General features: G+C 36.3%; 1 protein-coding gene across 5 annotated transcripts in view; it reads right to left on the bottom strand.

Annotated features, from left to right (window-relative positions):
- The window catches only part of SNTG1 (syntrophin gamma 1), a 352,474-nt gene that overhangs the window by 60,808 nt on the left and 273,555 nt on the right, over window positions 1-18,111 (bottom strand). For all 5 annotated transcript variants that reach the window (XM_069779317.1, XM_069779319.1, XM_069779318.1 and 2 more), the window contains one exon: window positions 15,553-15,591. In XM_069779317.1, the coding sequence (XP_069635418.1) occupies window positions 15,553-15,591 (39 nt within the window). The remainder of the gene's footprint in view (window positions 1-15,552; window positions 15,592-18,111) is intronic.

Below are 18,111 nucleotides of genomic sequence, written 5' to 3'. Positions count from 1 at the left end.
ATCTCTATAGAATTAGATGTTTACACTTCAAAGTGCTCACAAAGCCAGAATAAAACTGCAAATACTCACTGTATACATAAAGCTGTCTTTTAAGTCTCTGGTGTTGCTGCTTGCACAGCAAAATAAACATATTTGACAGAAATCCCTTTTTTGGTAACAATGACTTCACAAGATCTGACTTAGAAATATTTTTATAATATTTGTGAGATTGAAGTTTGAACTATTCACTGAATTAGTAGTGCAGATACATATGTTAGTATACAAAGCCTGTTTAGATTTAAAATATTATGTTTAAATACTTTATCCTCTGATGAAACCAACATCAAAATTCTATGGAATAATGCTATTCATGGCTACTGGGTGACAACTATTAGGGAACCACATTTTTACTTTCCATTCTTAGTCATTTAAATGGCAATACTTACAAACTGATGAAAATAGCTATTAATATTTGGAAAACCTCTTTTGCTATTTATACTGAGAAACAATTATTTCCTGTCCTATCTGATTATCAAAAGAAAAAGACTTCTGCAAGCTTAAAGTATTCTTAAGGCTTTCTCAGGGCTCTCAGAGAACACAGTTACTGCTTATATACTTCCAGAATAATAAATATAAATAAAAGCTCCAAAAAATTTTGAATAAATTTAGCCTAGGATTACTCTGCTTTTTAGCAATTCATTTGGTTTTTTAAGTAGCCAGTGCATGTAACTGAAAGAAGAAAAAGTCATCAAGAGGTGAAATTTTATTTTCAACAGTACAAACAATCAGTTTTCTGCATAAATCCAGTTTTTCAGCTTTCATAATCCATGTTCAGTTAATTAATTGTTTTGAATGAACAGAGTGTGACTGAAGAAGAAGGAGTAGTAACATGGGGTTTATTTCCTTCCTTACCAGCACCATGATTTTGCTGTGAGAAGGAAGGTCTAGGAAAGGTTAACTGGTGGGTAGGTAATTTATTTATTTTTTTTATTATGAAAAAATTTGATAAAGGTTCAAGGAAAGTTGCTAATTTCTAAGAACTCACAGCATCAAGGAAAGGACTATACTATTACAATGAGCTAAACCATGATTTGAACCCAAGTTTCACATTCACAGAAATGCACATAATGAAGCAATTATTAGAGATAATTGAAAAATAGTAATGTATATAATCCCTCAAAGATGAATGACTATTGCAATCAGAAGCATGATGGCAAGTGATACAGGACACTGTTGGGTATGGTTTAGTCAGCATTTCTTTACAACCATCAATGGGGACAGACATCTCTTTTAACCTGTGGTGGTGCAGTCCCCAGGGCCACTCTGAGATCTCAGGATAAGCCATGCATGCTTTGGGAAAAACTCCCATTGCGCTGTTATCTTGATTACAAGTGCAGGGACTTTTGGGTGTCAGGCACTCTTTGGCCACCCTTGGGCCACCTGCTGCCTGAATGGTACATCAGGACCCCCCTGATATTTCAGGGTAAGATATGCATATTTTGAAAAACCTCCCATTGTGCTGTTATCTTGGTTGCAAGTGCAGAGAGGTATTGGTGCCAGGCACCCCCTGGGCGATCTGCTGCCGGAATTGTATATCAGAATGACTCTAGCAGGAATTGTGGCCAGAATGTAAAATAATGACCAAAGCCAGTCATCTCAAGACCCTATAAATAGCGATCCAAGGTGAGACCTTTTGAGCTCTCCGGGGCTGCAGTGGGCTGTGTGACACAGTAAGTCCCCCTCAGCTGGGACACCTCTCAGGGTAGATCTCACGAGGATTGAAAGGTTGGCCATCGATGATTTCGTGAGGACTTAAAGGCCTGATTTTGCGAGGTTTACTGACCGTCCATTGATGAATGCTGGCACATAAGAGTGAGCAATTAATGAAACTCATGAGAGGGAAATTTTAATCGTAGGTTAACCTCTGTGGCGGGGGGGGTTGTATCTGTGCATGTGCATTTGCAGTTTCGTTCGGAGCTATCTTGCCCATCTCTGTGTGGTTTGGTTCAGAACTGTCTTGTCTGTCTGCGTGGGTCAGAACTGTTTTACCTGTCTGTGCCTGTGCGTGATTTGATTTAACCTTCATCTGTGTGTGCAACCCTGCTGTAAGTTTCGGTTGAACCTTGCCATTTTTGAATCTTTAACTAAGTTGCAAATTTGATTGTAACAAATTCTATTGAATCACTCCATTAAATTGGCTTGTAATTAAGTACTATTAAAGTTACACAACCTAATCTTGTGATCTATCTCAAAAATATTAATAAATCCTAAATTGCTGCTGAACCAAAAGGCATGTAACAAAATCTCATTTGCGACATAAGCAAAATTAGTTATTGAATTTTCTTATTAAACTTTCTGGAGATCAGTATCTCCAGCAACTGCCAATCAGTGCATAGCAGCAAAGTTTACTAAGAGAAGGGAAATAATGAAGAAGTTTTATCTACTGGTAGATTAGTCAGAAATAACTGAAGGCCACACAGCTCTTCTACAGAACATGAAAATCTACAGATGAGAAGTTTTCATGCATCTGCACAGTGTCTTTGGTGGATCAACATTAGTTAAGTTTAAAAAAATGCCTCTAAAATGTCGTCAGAAACGTATTTGGTATAGAAACACCTAACTAACTTGGAACTTTCCTTTTTGTTTCAAATAATTCTGCATGCCAATCTAATGGCCTATATGCCATTAGGAAATCAAGCATGTATTTATGCTTATTTCATACTTCCTAGCCACATATCATCTATCAGAGTATTCTGACCACAGATTTTTCAATTTTTTTTTTTTTTGCTTTTAAAAGGATTTTCAGTGGATTTTGAATGGCTTATAAAGACTACTTCTGAAAAAAATTACAGTTGAATGGATAAAACTTGCAGTATTTTAACAAACTGGTCCCAAAGAGGCTTCGTCTTTCATTACAGCTAAATAGAGATAACATTATGGGTCACTGCTTTTCTCTTTCACCTGCCGTCAGAGTTTGAACTTTCAATCAGAACAGCCTGAAAAATAAACTATCTTTACAAAAACAAATAAATATTCTGCAATTGAAAACCAGAGTATGTGCCTTCCTAGATCTACAGAGAGAGATTTATTCAATATGTCTACTTGTGGCATTATGGCAAAGAAATCATGTATCAAAGCACTTTTGATGTCTTTTAGTACTTCAGAAATACTGAATTGAATTATTTCTCTTGGCGAGAGATGTTATGAAGTCTCCATTCTTAAAGATATTCAGAACTTGACTGGGGAATGTCCTGAGCAACTTGATTTATGTTGGCCATTCTCTGAGCAGAACTTTGACCAGATGACCTACGACGACTCATCCAACCTGAATAATTCTGTGATTCTGTGAGTCTTTGATCTCAAAGCAGTCACATCTGTCTTGGAGTCTGTTTTAAAATAGTCCCGACTTACTATTCTTAGCAAACCAGCTTCAGCATTGTTTTTATTACTGTGCCACATTATTCATTAGTGGCACACACAGTACTCAATACCAAATGTAGTAGTTCACATTTCATAATCCAGTTGTAGCTGTCCAGGATTTTCTAAATTCACCCGTTTTATATCTACCCTAACTTTGAGTGAGGCAGTGTATCAAACTTCTCACTGCAGACTTTCATCCTTAAAACACACTCTGGAAAGGAACTTTTAGTACAGCCTGCTTGCAGGTAAGGCACCCTTGAGACTGAAGACAGTAGGACTCTTCTATTGCTCATAAGCTCAATAAGTCAGATGAGAAGAAAACAGAGGTGCTAAATATCTTGAAATTACTTGAAATTCAATTGACTTTCTAAACAGAATGGAAAAGGTGGCATGTAAAGGACTAAAGTAATGATGTATAACTTGCATTCTTACACAATCTTAAAGTAAGTGAAAATCTTCCTAAATTAATTACTAAGAAAGAAGGAGAAGTAGGACTACTCTAGAACCACTTTAAGTATCAATTTTTAAACAGTGGTATCCAAATACAACTGGGTTGAAGAAGGGAACCAGAATGCAGTCCCATTCTGAAAGACAGCAAAGTAGAGGAAAACTACTACTAAAATACCTCCTACAAGAGCTAAGAAAAACCTTAGGAGCATTATTAGATCAAGAACATGATATTCAGCATATTCTACATAATATTGTTTTCATGCTTCTCTTCATAACTTATTTTTTAACAAGCTGATTTTTTTGCTTTGTTAGAATAAAGACTGTTCTAATTTGCTTGGTGTTTAGATTGAACCTAAGCTATCCTGAAGGAATTTTTGCTGGTCATATGCCAATAGCCTTTGTCAGGGAGTTAGCAGTAGAGTTCATAATATTTATTGAACTCATGTTGCACTTAATTATTTTTTGACAGGGAGGTGATGCCTGTCAATAGTTGACTTGTATCTGACATCTCGGTATTTCCATGGTTTTTGTAGTTTCATTGGAAAAGCTCAGGCTTTAAGGACTGCTGAGTAACAACTATTTTGCAATATCAGAGCTTTCTTCCACTCTGGCATTTTTAATTTTTTTTTTAAATGCACAGTGTCCCACCATCATTAACAACAGAGGGATACAACACATAAAGGACGTAACTGCCCCAAAATTAAGACTGGGTCCTCAGTGAAGCTCGAACTTCAGTGTTAGACACTGAGGCTCTGTATTGACAGAGCTCCACAGAGGGACAGGCAGGTTCCTTCACAAAAAAATCCACTGTGGGTGCCACCTGTGTGGCTGAAGGAGAGATCCGGATGCAATAGTTCAAGGCCCTATGAAGAGTGGCCAATGACCTACAGCAACTTTATTAAACAGTTGATGGATGTAAACTGAAAATTAATACTTAGCCAGAAGTCTTTCCTCTCACAAAGAGAATCTTTTCTTCAAGGCCTTTTTGCATAGTCTCAGAGGTCTGGATCCTATTCGCATAGTCTCCCACTGTGGGGTTGGTTTTGAATGGCAGCCTACTTCAGCAGGAGGGGAAGGAGAAGCTGCCATATTATCTTACCTCCAGGCTCATGAGAGCAATAGGTTGGAGTGATGAGTAACTATTGCTTTGTATTGGGTTTGGGTGGCAAGGTTTTGGTAGTGGGGGGCTACAGGGGTGGCTTCTGTGAGGAGCTGCTAGAAGCTTCCCCTATGTCCAACAGAGCCAATGCCAGCTGGTTCCAGGATGGGCCCATCACTGGCCAAAGCCAAGCCCATCAGCGATGGTGGTAGTGCCTCTGGGATAACAGATTTAAGAAGGGAAAAAAAGTTGCTGCGACACAGAAACTGCAGCCAGAGAGAGGAGTGAGAACATGTGAGAGCCACAACCCTGCAGACCCCAAGGTCAGTGAAGAAGGAGGGGGAGGAGGTGCTCCAGGCGCCAGAGCAGAGATTCCCCTGCATCCTGTGGGGAAGACCATGGTGAGGCAGGCTGTCCCCCTGCAGCTCATGGAGGTCCATGGTGGAGCAGATATCCACCTGCAGCCCGTGGAGGACCCCACGCAGGAGCAGAGGGATGCCAGAAGGAGGCTGTGACCCCGTGGGAAGGCCACACTGGAGCAGGCTCCTGGCAGGACCTGCAGATCCATGGAGAGGAGCCCAGTCTGGAGCAGGTTTTCTGGCAGGACTTGTGACCCCGTGGGGGACCCACGCTGGACCAGTCTGTGCCTGAAGAACTGCAGCCCACTGGAAGGACCCATGCTGGAGAAGTTTGTGGAGGACTGTCTCCCGTGGGAGGGACCCCACGGTGGAGCAGGGGAAGAGTGTGAGGAGTCCTGCCCCTGAGGAGGAAAGACTGGCAGAGACAACATGTGATGAACTGACCCCAACCTCATTGCCCATCCCCCTGTGCCGCTTGTGGGGAGGAGGTAGAGAAAATTGGGAGTGAAGCTGTGTCCAGAAAGAAGGGAGGCACGGGGGGAAGGTGTTTTAAGATTTGGTTTTCTTTCTCATTATTCTTTTCTGATTTGATTGGTAATAAATTAAGTTAATTTTCCCCAAGTTGAGTCTGTTTTGCCCATGATGTTAATTGGTGAGGGATCTCTCCCTGCCCTTATCTCGACCCACAAGCCTTTTGTTATATTTTCTCTCCCCTGTCCAGCTGAGGAGGGGGAGTGATAGAACGGCTTTGGTGGGCACCTCGCACCCAGCCAGGGTCAACCCACCACATGCTTCTATTAAGCAAGTACCATCAACAGTAGGCTGCTAAACAAATAATGGGAAGCAGCTTGATTTCTCGTTGTATATTTAAAGAAAGCAGCTACAAACTGCACACTCTTATATCTTGATCCTGCTGGACTTTGGGGGTACTCTGAGCATGCAAGTTGGATTGAGTGGCTCTGGACACTCAGCACTTACACACCACCAGAGCCATCCAGTAGAGATCTGTTTTAGAAAAAGAAGCCAGATGTCTGTCTGGACCTTGGTCAGAAGTTTCTGGCCACAGCATTGACTATCTACTGCTTCATGCCCTTTTGCCTCTCCAGATCAGCACCATTTTGCAGAATCATTCTTCTTAAGTAAAGCTAGACTTTTTTGGTTCTAAACCCAGCATCACTGAGAGATATTCCAACAAGGAAAATGTTTATTATTAAATAAATAAATAAATATTTTTTTCGGTTGTTAGCTCCCGAGAATATTTCATCTATTTGCTGCTGCTAAATTTCTATTTGCTGTGTCATAAAATAGGATGGATTTAGTAAGTTTTCTTTCCCAAAATAGTAATATTGAAAACAAAAGTTCTCTAATGTGTTAAATGTATAATAGATATTGCTCACTAAACAGTGTCTCCTTACCAAAAAATATAACTGTTTAAAAGGACAAAAACGTGTCCTCATACTATGAATTTCTAGGGCATGTTTCTGCATTTGCAATTAACTACATTTTTTAACATTTTCCATCAATTTTATTGTCAGTTTTCCTTCAGACATTTTCAGTGATTAATACTTCTTGGGTTTTTTTCCTTCTTCATTTGTAGGTAACCCATAAATTGTAAATTACTTTGTACTGTTTTACACATCAACTGTTTTCTGAAATTCAGGTAGCAATTTTATCACCGGTACCAGGGACTATTATTGTGATTAAAGGGAAAAGATCAATGACCATCTATGCTCCATAGAATTCTGTTTAGCCACTGTTCTTAGAAGTTCAAGAAACTAAATTATTTTCCTCTCACAGGGTATAATATGAAGCACTGATCATCTGCATAGAGGTAAAATAAGTGAATGAGAATAAATGAAATGCTTATTCACCTCTCCTCTTGAAGTAAACTGTAATTAAAAATACTTTCTCTAAGCCTTTTGAGTCCCATGTGCTTCTTCAACAGAAGATCTACACTTAAAGTATATGCTTCATTGATTCCAATTAATTTATTTAGATTATACAATTCCCCAAGGAATAATGTGTATAGGCTTACTGAACACCTTCATTCTAATCTACTAAAATTAATGTTATTCTTGGAAACTTTTACACTCACTTCATGCAATAAAATAGTCATTACGATAAAGCATTGCAATGTTTTTATTTCTAGCCTCAGCTTCCAATGAAATTTCCAAAATGGCCAGACAGAACAAATTCATATCTGGTAAGCTGTGGATATTAACAATTCCTGATTTAAGGTGAGGTTAGAGAGGGAAGAAAAAAAAAAGTAGTTTTCCCCATACTTAATCTTTCTAAGTATAGCTGTAAAAAAAAGATGACCTATATCTTTTGTGGATATGGTCACTCAATTTCTCTCCTTTTCTTATTTCCTCTCTTCGTTACCACTTTTTAGGAACTTGTCAGAGAGCAGAGACGTACAGCACATATGCATCATTCAAGTTATCTATTTCTAACAACAATGCTGAAATTTGCTTCCTGTTCTCCTGCTTTGTTGGCCTGTTTGGATAGTAGCGAAAAATCCTGTCCAACAACAAAATATATGAAAAAGATGCAATCATTTATTCTATTAGAATAAAAAAATGGCCCTTTCTTGGCTTAACATTTGCTACTTATGTTTCCAGTCTCAGACATCATAAATATCCAACACCCCCCAAAAATCTGTCTTTCAAATTGCAGGTATCCCTTTCACTGTCCAATTTATGTTACATATCCCATTTCTTGGCTAAAAGTGGCAAAATATCAGATTCAAATATGCTTAGAGACTTGAAGCAGGATTTAATTATGTCATGTATATAAATAGAACACAGTGATAAAATGATGCAACAAAAGCAATCCCTTCGATTGCTATTTTAATTCAGTGGTTTCTCACTGTCTGACCTCATCATAAATACAGAATTATGTTTCTGTGGAGAACTGCAAGTATTTATGACAAATCAGGAAGCAATGATTCCTCTGCCTTAATCTCCTGGGGGGGTCTGATTCAGAAGAACCTTGGATGCATACAGGCAGGGTCAGGTTTATTAAAAAACATTAAGATCATATTGTTCCAAAAGTAGCAGCTGAAGGGAAAGCCCCTATTATGGCAATCTAGCAACTACAGCACTTGCAAAGTCAGTCTGTCAAACCTGTATATTTCATCTTCTAACTTAACCATCAAGCTGACAGCTGAGGTATACAGTTCCTGTTGAAGCTATAACACTATGCAGAAAGACACAAAAGACCTGTGGGATCAGAAAGAGCCTGATTTCACATCTGGAGGAGTGTAAAGCAGGGTGAAAGATCTGGTAAGAACACCTTAGTCTGGAAAGCAGCAGATCAAGCTATCCACTTACCAGTTGAACACTTTTAAGCCATGACTGTTACCCAAAAATAGGCTTAAACACATTCATTCAAAAAGTATGTGTATCTATCTATCTACCTATTTCTTTAGAGCAGGAGCTTCCATTAATTTCTTAGAAAGAATCTTTGTGGAAGCATTCAGAGCTTTGAACCTGACATGAATGAAGCTTTGACTCAGCCCCCTATGCCACAAAGAAAGAAGGGCTATCAGACTTGTCCCTTTGAGCTGCCCGAGGTAGCGCTACGCCCCAGCTGGTTTGGATCTTATCCCGAGGGTTCTCCATTCTTCAGGAACCAAATGGGTAACAGCTAGGCATCGCATCACTTCCATGCAGACTCCTAAGTCCTCTCTGTAATCTACCCTTGAAATGTCACTAAAATACACACAGTATCTAGTATGTCTTCTTCCAGAACCAGAAAATGAGTAACATTTGTTTATCTGTTTATCAATTTAGGGTTTGACTTAATAACATCCTAGTTGTGGGACGTGTCTGTTCATTTCACTCAATTTTAAATATCCACAATAGAGCAAGGTATTTAGACTCCCCTAATTCATCTGCCCTATTTAAGCCTTTAGTGGAGAATACAGTACATTCATCCCTGTGTTGACTAAAACCTGAACACAGATCTAACACAGATGTGGTCACTAAATTTGGTCAGGCAAAACTTACCCTTATTGAAAGCAATTTTCAGGGAACTAATATTGCAGAGGAAAAAATAGCTAACATATTTGTTATACTAATGAGTTAGTATTAAAAAAAAAAAGAGAAGATAAATGAGAAAAATACGTAAATGAGGATGAAATCTATACTTGAGGCAAAATTGAATTTGCTGGACATGCAAAAATAATTTGGTGCACAGCTTGAGACTTATAGTTTGAGATTTAAATAAGAACTTGATCTAATCACCCTTTTCTATCATCTAAATTTCCAGCGGGTATCCAAATTACTTCCATCCTCTCATGAGCTATAGGGTATGCAGCCCTAGGATATAAGCATTGCTATCCTATAACTGCATCAAGTGACTCACAACATGAATGTTATCTAGCTCATCAGGCAATTCACTATCTTCAGGAAGCAGTCTGACCATCCTTTTAAAAGTCAACATGGTTTCCTCAGCCTAAAATCTCTAACAATCTATGGTGTGTATTGCCCTTCTAAAACTTTTTCATGTCCTGAAGTTCAAAAGCTACTCTGGACTACAATGTAAAGGGAAGAATAATATTTTATTGGCCATAGGAAGCATAGTTTTTATAATAGAAAGAGCCTCAGAAGCATCTAAAACAATTAAAGAAACTGCTCAGTGAAAACTACTTCATGTCAACCAAACACGCATATTTATATAGATAGATAGATAGTTATATTCCTTTTATTTTACCGAAAGCTTAATAAAGTATTAATAAGCAACATAAGCCTTTCAAGGGTTTATGTTATGGAGTAATAATCCACGCCAAGTGCCATAGATGGCTGACAATACAATGTGGGGAATTAGCACAGCGTAATTTACACCCTATCGTGCACTTCTGCTTAATTTAACAGCAAGAACTCAGCTCCCCCTGTGTGTTTCTATAAACATTTAACAATAGAAGCTTCATTCTAGAGATTTTCCTTCAAAATAAATGTGATCAAATCCTTACTGTGAAAACAGATGGTGTTAGAGCAGATGTACCATAGGACCTGAAAGTTCAGTAACTGTCAGTCAAGAGCTGCAGAATGGCTACTCTGAGGAACTACAATAAAGGCATGTTGAAAAATAATTAATTCAACAGTCATGCAAAATCAGGAAGAAAAAAAAAAGAATAATAAAAAAAGAAAACAAAATACACCTAAGGGGAGGGAAAAAAACCCATTGTCTTTAATGTACTTCTAGAGTAATGACTTGATTTATTTTGAGGACATGTCACCTTTCAGTAGAACACTCTGTTTAATCATTCCACTTTAAAAATATTAATACAATAGTAATGTCATCTTGGAGGTTATTTTTCTGCAATTTAAAAAAAAATGGCATGTGCTGTGTTTCATACAGATGTTTATCATTAGAACAGATGTTGTCCTATCAGTCCACCTGAGCAATACCATTAACCTTTTTAAGTGAACTGAAGGCCAGACTAGAGATTTAGATCTAAACCTTGAATTCCACTGTGTACCTAAACCAGATGCAACAAATTCATCCTCCTGGCATGGCAATAAGTAGATGCCAAATTCCAGTAAAACCCAAATAGCAAATGAGGGTTATAATGTGTACTAAAATCTCCAGTAGCTAGAGGCAATACATTTGGTTTCCCACCCTGAAAAGAATCAGAAGATTTTGTAAGAAAGACTATCTAATGCTGATTTCCCTAGATGCTTTCAAGACAATTTTCAGCTGATATCAGCACATTCACAAACTCATGGTGGCTGATGTAAAGATTGGGAATTGAAAAGGAATGGGCAGTGCTTGTCCTCAATACACCACCACAGTTTATTGAGGTAGGGTGTATTTTCCTGTTGTTTGGAAAGGGTTAGCAGGGAAGTCAATGCCACCTTTCAGAACTCACCTGCCTAATGATGGCTCTGGCAGGAGCTGACATTTGCTGTAATCAGTGTAACAGCTGAAGAGCAGTGATGTGTTCCAAGAAAAGGAAACACGCTTGTGTTTCCTCTCCCATCTTGGCTGATCAGATAGAGAAGTCTCTGGCTGAAACCCTGAAATACTTTATTCTTCGTGCCTCTCTGCTATAAGGTCTTTATTGTTTTTCCTCTGGAGTTATGGAAATTTTGTCTATGACATAGTATTATTTTTAGTACATATTTAAAATATGCATTATGTTTTCAGCACCAAATTATTTAATTATTTTCACAACTACTTGCTGATATTCTCTTAGATGGTACTATACGTAGCCCATGCATATAGTACCAATATAGAAAACACAACCAATTTTCTGATTTTTTACCACCTTCAAGCGTTCTTTTCATCATTGTCAGCTGAGAAAGGGGGAACTTTATTTCCCTTTTCTCCCACAATCTTCTTCAACAATATTTTGTCTGTGTGGTCCTCTTCCAGCATTTTTTGCATCATCTTTCCACCACTATTAAACATATTAACATCAATCTCAGGACTTCTTATTGCTTCATCCTGTCCATACAGTTATCACTTTCTTATCAAGACCCATCATCTTTGAACTTTTGATTTCCAATAAATGTATCTTATCTTTCTAATAATTTTCCAGACAAACCTACTTTCACAATTACTGCCCTAAAGGAAAGCTGTTACATTATGTGCAGTTAACAAGTCTTTTCTAATCACTTTTTCTCTTTGCTTTTTAACTTACTGCAACAGTGAGACATTTGGATAACACTGTCAGTGTTACAATAGCTTCCACACCTATGTAAGTTCATTTGTTTCCTTATTGTAATGCTAAGGGATCTGTCTGTGCTAATATTTTCTTCTCCAAATCAAGAATATATTCATAAAAGAATTCTAACTGCATTGGTTCCTTGACTCTAGTTTGACAACTGCCTTCTCCCCTTTACTTTTAATAACTAATTAAAATCCACATATATATACAGATACATATAAACATACTAATTTTATTTAAATAAATACACAAAAATTCTAACTGAAAATAATCTTCAATTATGCTGCTAGTACTCATAAAAAACCCCATGGGTATTCATTAAGTGAAATTAAGTATGAGGTTTGGAGCTTTTTTAAGCATAATAGGATGGAGACAGAAGTCGAAAGATTAACTTGCAATGTTGCCACTGTTGATGGAAAATTCTATGGGAAATCTTGCTTAGATAGACAAAGGCATAAAATCAAAACCTTCACATGCATTTTGATATTAGTAACAGCTAAGTGTAAGAAAGATATTAATCTTCCTAGTAACTGGATATTTAGCAAAAGGAGGACATTTGAGACAAAAAGTTAAATACTGAAATGTATTGGTATTTATCAGGAATCTTTTAGATACACAGGGAAGAAATGTGAAATATACTGTAGAAATTTTGTCACTGAGGGAGAACTGAAAAGCCACATGATCATACAAACCTTTTCCACCTGCATTGATTAAAGATAGTACTCTAAAAATTCTTAGTCAATCGATGTTTTTCAATAAACTGACTTTGAAAACATTTCATTATAAGTGCTTAGAAACTGTCAGAGTTTGTCTTATTACTGCTTTTTATTGAATAAGATGCATAGGGCACATAATAAGACATAGAGGCATTTCCATCCTAAACAGACAACCTGCCTGTAGTTTGGACTAATCATTTTAGGCAAAATATATTGTAAGAAAAAATCTTGAAGTAAAATCCCAATCAGATTGGTTTCAGAGTTCAAGTTCATGATGTGATTGCAGAAAGAAGTTAAAACTAGCTATTCAACCTCTTAGACAAAAATGTATTTTATTAAAATAAATGTCAAAATGACAAAAGTATTCAAGATGATAATTTAATATTCAGATAAGTAATGATGTGTTAATGTAACAAGTAAAAAGGCTTGTTCCTTCCCTGCATATCATGTTAATGTCTGCTGCATATCAGAAGACAGAAATTAACCTTACATCTGTGTAGTCTTTTCTAACTCTTCTCAGAAATACCTTATTTAACTTAAATTAGGTGATATCTCCTAGCTCCTTCTACAGTAAAAACCCCCAACACTCTTTACATAAGGTAAACCCAAAAGGGAGTCTTGTTTTGAAATTAGTGTTCCCTAAAATTTCAAAACATTCACAGATCAATAAACCTTTTTGTTTTCCAGTATTTGATGGGCAGTGAGACCTTATCAGTCTCACTGCCCATCAAATTGGCCTCTCTCTTTTCAGTTTGATCTTTTTGCTGACTTTCTTGAAATGATCCATGGTAATTACTTTGGAATACAGTGACTGATGCTGATGAGAGAAAAACACATTAATTGCAGGCTGCCCTAACAGATAACATGACCAACAAGCTATTCAAGCCAAGAAAGTTATTTTTGCTTTCCACTTGAAATCTTATGAAAAGGAAAATGCCTTACTGATCACATATGCCAAAACAGCAGAAATCACTGAATTAATATTAGCCTGGTGAGACATAATAATTGTTGTTCATATTTTTATTGTCTTTTTTCACAGTAATAAAAGCAAAGAGATAAATTCAGAGTAAATCATAAGAGTGAGAATGGAGCTAGTTAACTATTAGTTGTCTACTAGGCATTTCGTCCTTCCTTCTTTTGAGACAGAAGCATTTCTTTGCCACTGCCAGCAACTGCTGTTATAGAAACTGTTCTGAAAATGCCCAAATGCAAGTGCCATCTTCAATTGCTGAATGTGACAAACCACTTCCTTTCTGTGACTTCAGGAGGCAAGAGTGAGATAAAAGTATCTAAAAATCTGAGTACTTGTAGTGCAGATGAAGAATCGAGAATCAAGGGCAAATAAAAATGTTCCTAATTGTTTATTATGTTTTATTTATTCTAACTTCATTTATACATACCCATACAGTTGCTATTGTTATTATTACTACTATTATTATCATCATCATTCATTCATTTATTATGATTTGTGGACCTTCTCATGAAGATAGCAGCAAACAAAATAGTAATACACCCTCCTTTGTGAGTTACACTAAGCACAATTCCATATTAATAATTCCATATGAATAAAGTTGGACCAGAGACAGGGAGCTGAGAAATATGTTGACTGGTTGAAGATGTGGTGTAAGGGAGGTGAAAGCACTATTCTTCCTCAAATCTGTCCTCTCGAAGGCAAGTTTACAGCTCAGTCCTATAGATACTTCTCTTCTATGAGGAAGTAAGTTGTTCCTTCTGATGAATCAGATTTCTCTGTTTCCCCTTATTACAAGTTTCTTAAAAAGAAATCCCCATTATGTAACAGTTGTGATATACAATATATGCACTGGTTTAACTTACTAGATGTGTACTCTGTGATAAGTAGCCCACCACAAAATTGTTCACAGTTTCAACTGTTGTTGTGCTATATCACAGAACAATTAATGGCATTACTGTGGTATGGGAACAGACTATGTTCCAAATTAATCTTTGATCACTTTACAGTGTAGTGAGCTTTACCCTAAATATTTTTACTCATGCTTTGTTTACACAGTTTTCTGAAATATATGCTGACCCTTTTGAGGAGGTGTGGCTGTTGTCCATTCTTACTACGGTCTCTAGCAACTAGAATCTCAGAATTTCAGCCTTTAACTTCAAGCTGCCTGTAGGTTTGCTTCTTTAAAGAAAAAAAAAAAATTGTGGAAAGAAGAGATTTTTCAAGACACACAGCTCTGTCCCTTTGTCCCATGGATCCAATCACCTGATATACAGCTGTAGAGAAGAGCAACAGTTGTGCTTATGATGCATTTTGCAAGAAACCATCTCTATTCAAGGAATCTTACTCCCTTTTTTTAAGACATTGCAGTGCCTTCCAGTAATATGAGACTGCCAATGGATGAACTTGGACACAGTCAGATGATGCAGTTTGTTCCAAATTCTGCTACCAGCCTGCTCCATAACTTTGTGCAAATATTATTTTTTGTGCTTTCATTTGGATAATAAAAGTAATACACTTTTAGAATTTTAGAACATTGACAGATACTGGCTAATTCTGTAAAGCATAATAATTTCACTTCCCCTTTTGTAGTAAAATGGGTGAGATGCAATCTGAAGAAAACCTTTATATATATATATATATACACACATATATGCATTAAACAGGTTAATTTGAAAAGTTTAGGCATGATCTTACTTTGACGAAACACTCCAGTTCCCTTTGGCTTTAGGATAAAAATACCTATTTTGAGGCAGCAAAGTACTCTTTAAAGAAAATCTAATGAGAATTCTTGAGCTAGAATAATGCACAGCTACCACATAATTAAATAGCGTTGAAATGAGAATTATAAATGAAACAAGCCCAAATTTTCTTTTTCTTACCTGCTGGTTTACGGGAAAATTCCTGTTGATTTTTTTTATCTATAAAAATGAATAAAGAAATAGATTAATACTAAGTCATTCTAAGGAAAAAAAAAAAAAAAGTTGGATTTTAGAGACATATATCAGACACTCCCTTCCAAATAATGTATCTAAAAAAAAAAAGAAAACCTCCTGCAGTAAAGACTGAAATATTTGACAAGCTCATGTGAATAATAGGACATTTCTGTGGTCACTGTGTGGTTCATTCCGCTGTTCAGAATACAGGAAAGAAGAATATATGCAAAATTATTTCTGAATTCTACAACACTACATCTTTTACTTTTTTCTGTTTAGAAGCTATAACATAAACTAGAGTATTTAACAACTTACTGCCATCCACCAAAGTCATCAAGCTTTAAGCAAATTCATTTCCTTAAAGAATGATTGAAAATTGAGCTGGAACAGTCTTTGAAACATCCCTTACTCTACCCTTGTATCTTAGGTGCAATATCAAGTGTGCAAAATCAGTTTTGATAATTGTTCAAATAATTTTTTCTTAAAACATTCAACAATACCCCTAGGTAAAAATTAAAGAGAAAACCAGTCTGAGACACCTAATTCATGAGGAGTTTGTATTTAGCCCTGCAGATCATTGACTCCATGTAAATAAACATTGCCAGCTTTCTGATACAAAGTGTCCAATACAAGGAGAATTAAGTGTGTAACATCACCATTCCTGCCATTAGTAGAACAAAAAATGTTCTTTTTTATTTTAAGCATAAGCCCTGAAAGCTTTCGAGCAAACCTAGTAAATCTACCATGTGCATTCATGACAGATACTTAATACCTAGAATTTATTTTTTGCTGTCTTATGTTAACTTTTCACAATTGTTTTTGTAGCTATGGGTAAATGAGTAAAACATGTCTTTAAATTAAAGACATTGCCAACTAGGAATCAATTGTATAGCCCTGAAAGCTCTGAAACCACAGTGTAACATTTACAGTGCTTCAACCAAAGGTATGACATCTTTTTAGAGGAAAAGAAGAATCACCATTGAATTTCCTCCAGTGTTTACAGTATCATCTCTAAACAATTATATGCAGAGATGTGAGTGGCGCTGTGTTTTGCAGACTTTAAAAACAGACTGATTGCTGCAGTGGTAACCTCTTTATATTCTTCATACAAATACTGAGCAAGTCTGCAAGTCTGTCACTGACATCCCACAGTTTCACTATCAAAGGATAATTCTCACTGTTAAGACAATGCTGGTAAGCCATTTCAGTTGGTTTTCAAATGTATCCTGAAGCAAAAGTGTCAGAAGAATATTTCCACCCTCCCTTCTTGCATGTACATCAGCTTCAGTTTCCTCCTTTCTTCAATTAAATTAAGGGGAAACATTAGAGGAGCTAGGACATTTGGTGGACAAAGTATTAAAATAAAATGAAAGCACATGATTTCTTAAAAGAAAAGGTGGATGAAAAACACAGTTTTTTGACAGAAACACAGAGATTTCAAGACTTTGGGGATTTATTCCTAAATCTGACATGAAATACTCCAGCACAATAAATCCCTGTTTGTGTTAGGAGGCGCTACTAAAATCCTTGTCAAAACTGTGTGTTTCCTTCTAGTTTAAACAAAGACTACAGCCAATACCATGCAAAACTTAAGTTATGAAAGAACACTGTCAAGAAAAAGAGATTTTACAATTCTAAACAAAATACTGAAAATATCTCTTTAGTGGCAAGTTGTTACATGTGAAATACTTTGATAGTATTTTTGTTTACTTCATATATAGAGATTAAATTTTTAAACAGAAATAAAGTACATTAGTAGCCTTGTGTACTTTTAAATATTTCTGGGAAATGTAAATGCACAATCCAAACATCATTTTTTCAGTCACAAATTTCCAGCTCATTTTTTAAAGTATGATCTAAGCATCTACATCGCATAGTTGTTTTAACTGTTGTTACTTTGATGGATTAAAACAATCATGTTTATCTTTCAGATAATATGGTGATGATTTCTTGAAATGCATTATTTTTAATTATGTTATAGTTTGCAAACTGCGTTATAGGTGTTCAGTTCCACCTGGAAGTAAAAATTGTTAAGTGTGATTAGTTTTAGGAACACCCTAAATGTTTATCATTCACATGCATAAATATTGGACGTTACATGAAAACCAAAAAAGTTCTACAATTAGGCAGTAGAAATCACTGATCTTTAAGATTATGAGATACACTGTCTTAAGAATATGGAAAGAAAAACATTAGCCAACATTGTTCTTTGCAGCATGTTACAAAATACACTGAGTAAAATTTAATCTACAGATGATCCAGATCCACCAATCCTTAAGAATCAAAGTCTAAATGTAAACATTTTTCACAAACGAAAAGAGAAAAAAAAAAAATCTTGTTACTTGATAGATTATCTAAAAGAGAAATGTTCCTTCAGTCTTCTATAACGTTACTGAACTCATTGTAATATTATTATTTATTAAGCATTATCACAGCACACAACCCTATGTAACTGATGCAAATGAATAACATTTGTTTTCATCAGAGGACACCAGCGCAATACAC

Source organism: Haliaeetus albicilla, chromosome 3 (genome assembly GCF_947461875.1).
Source record: "Haliaeetus albicilla chromosome 3, bHalAlb1.1, whole genome shotgun sequence".
Classification (NCBI taxonomy): Eukaryota; Metazoa; Chordata; class Aves; order Accipitriformes; family Accipitridae; genus Haliaeetus; species Haliaeetus albicilla.
This window is presented reverse-complemented; position numbering and strand designations above follow the sequence as displayed.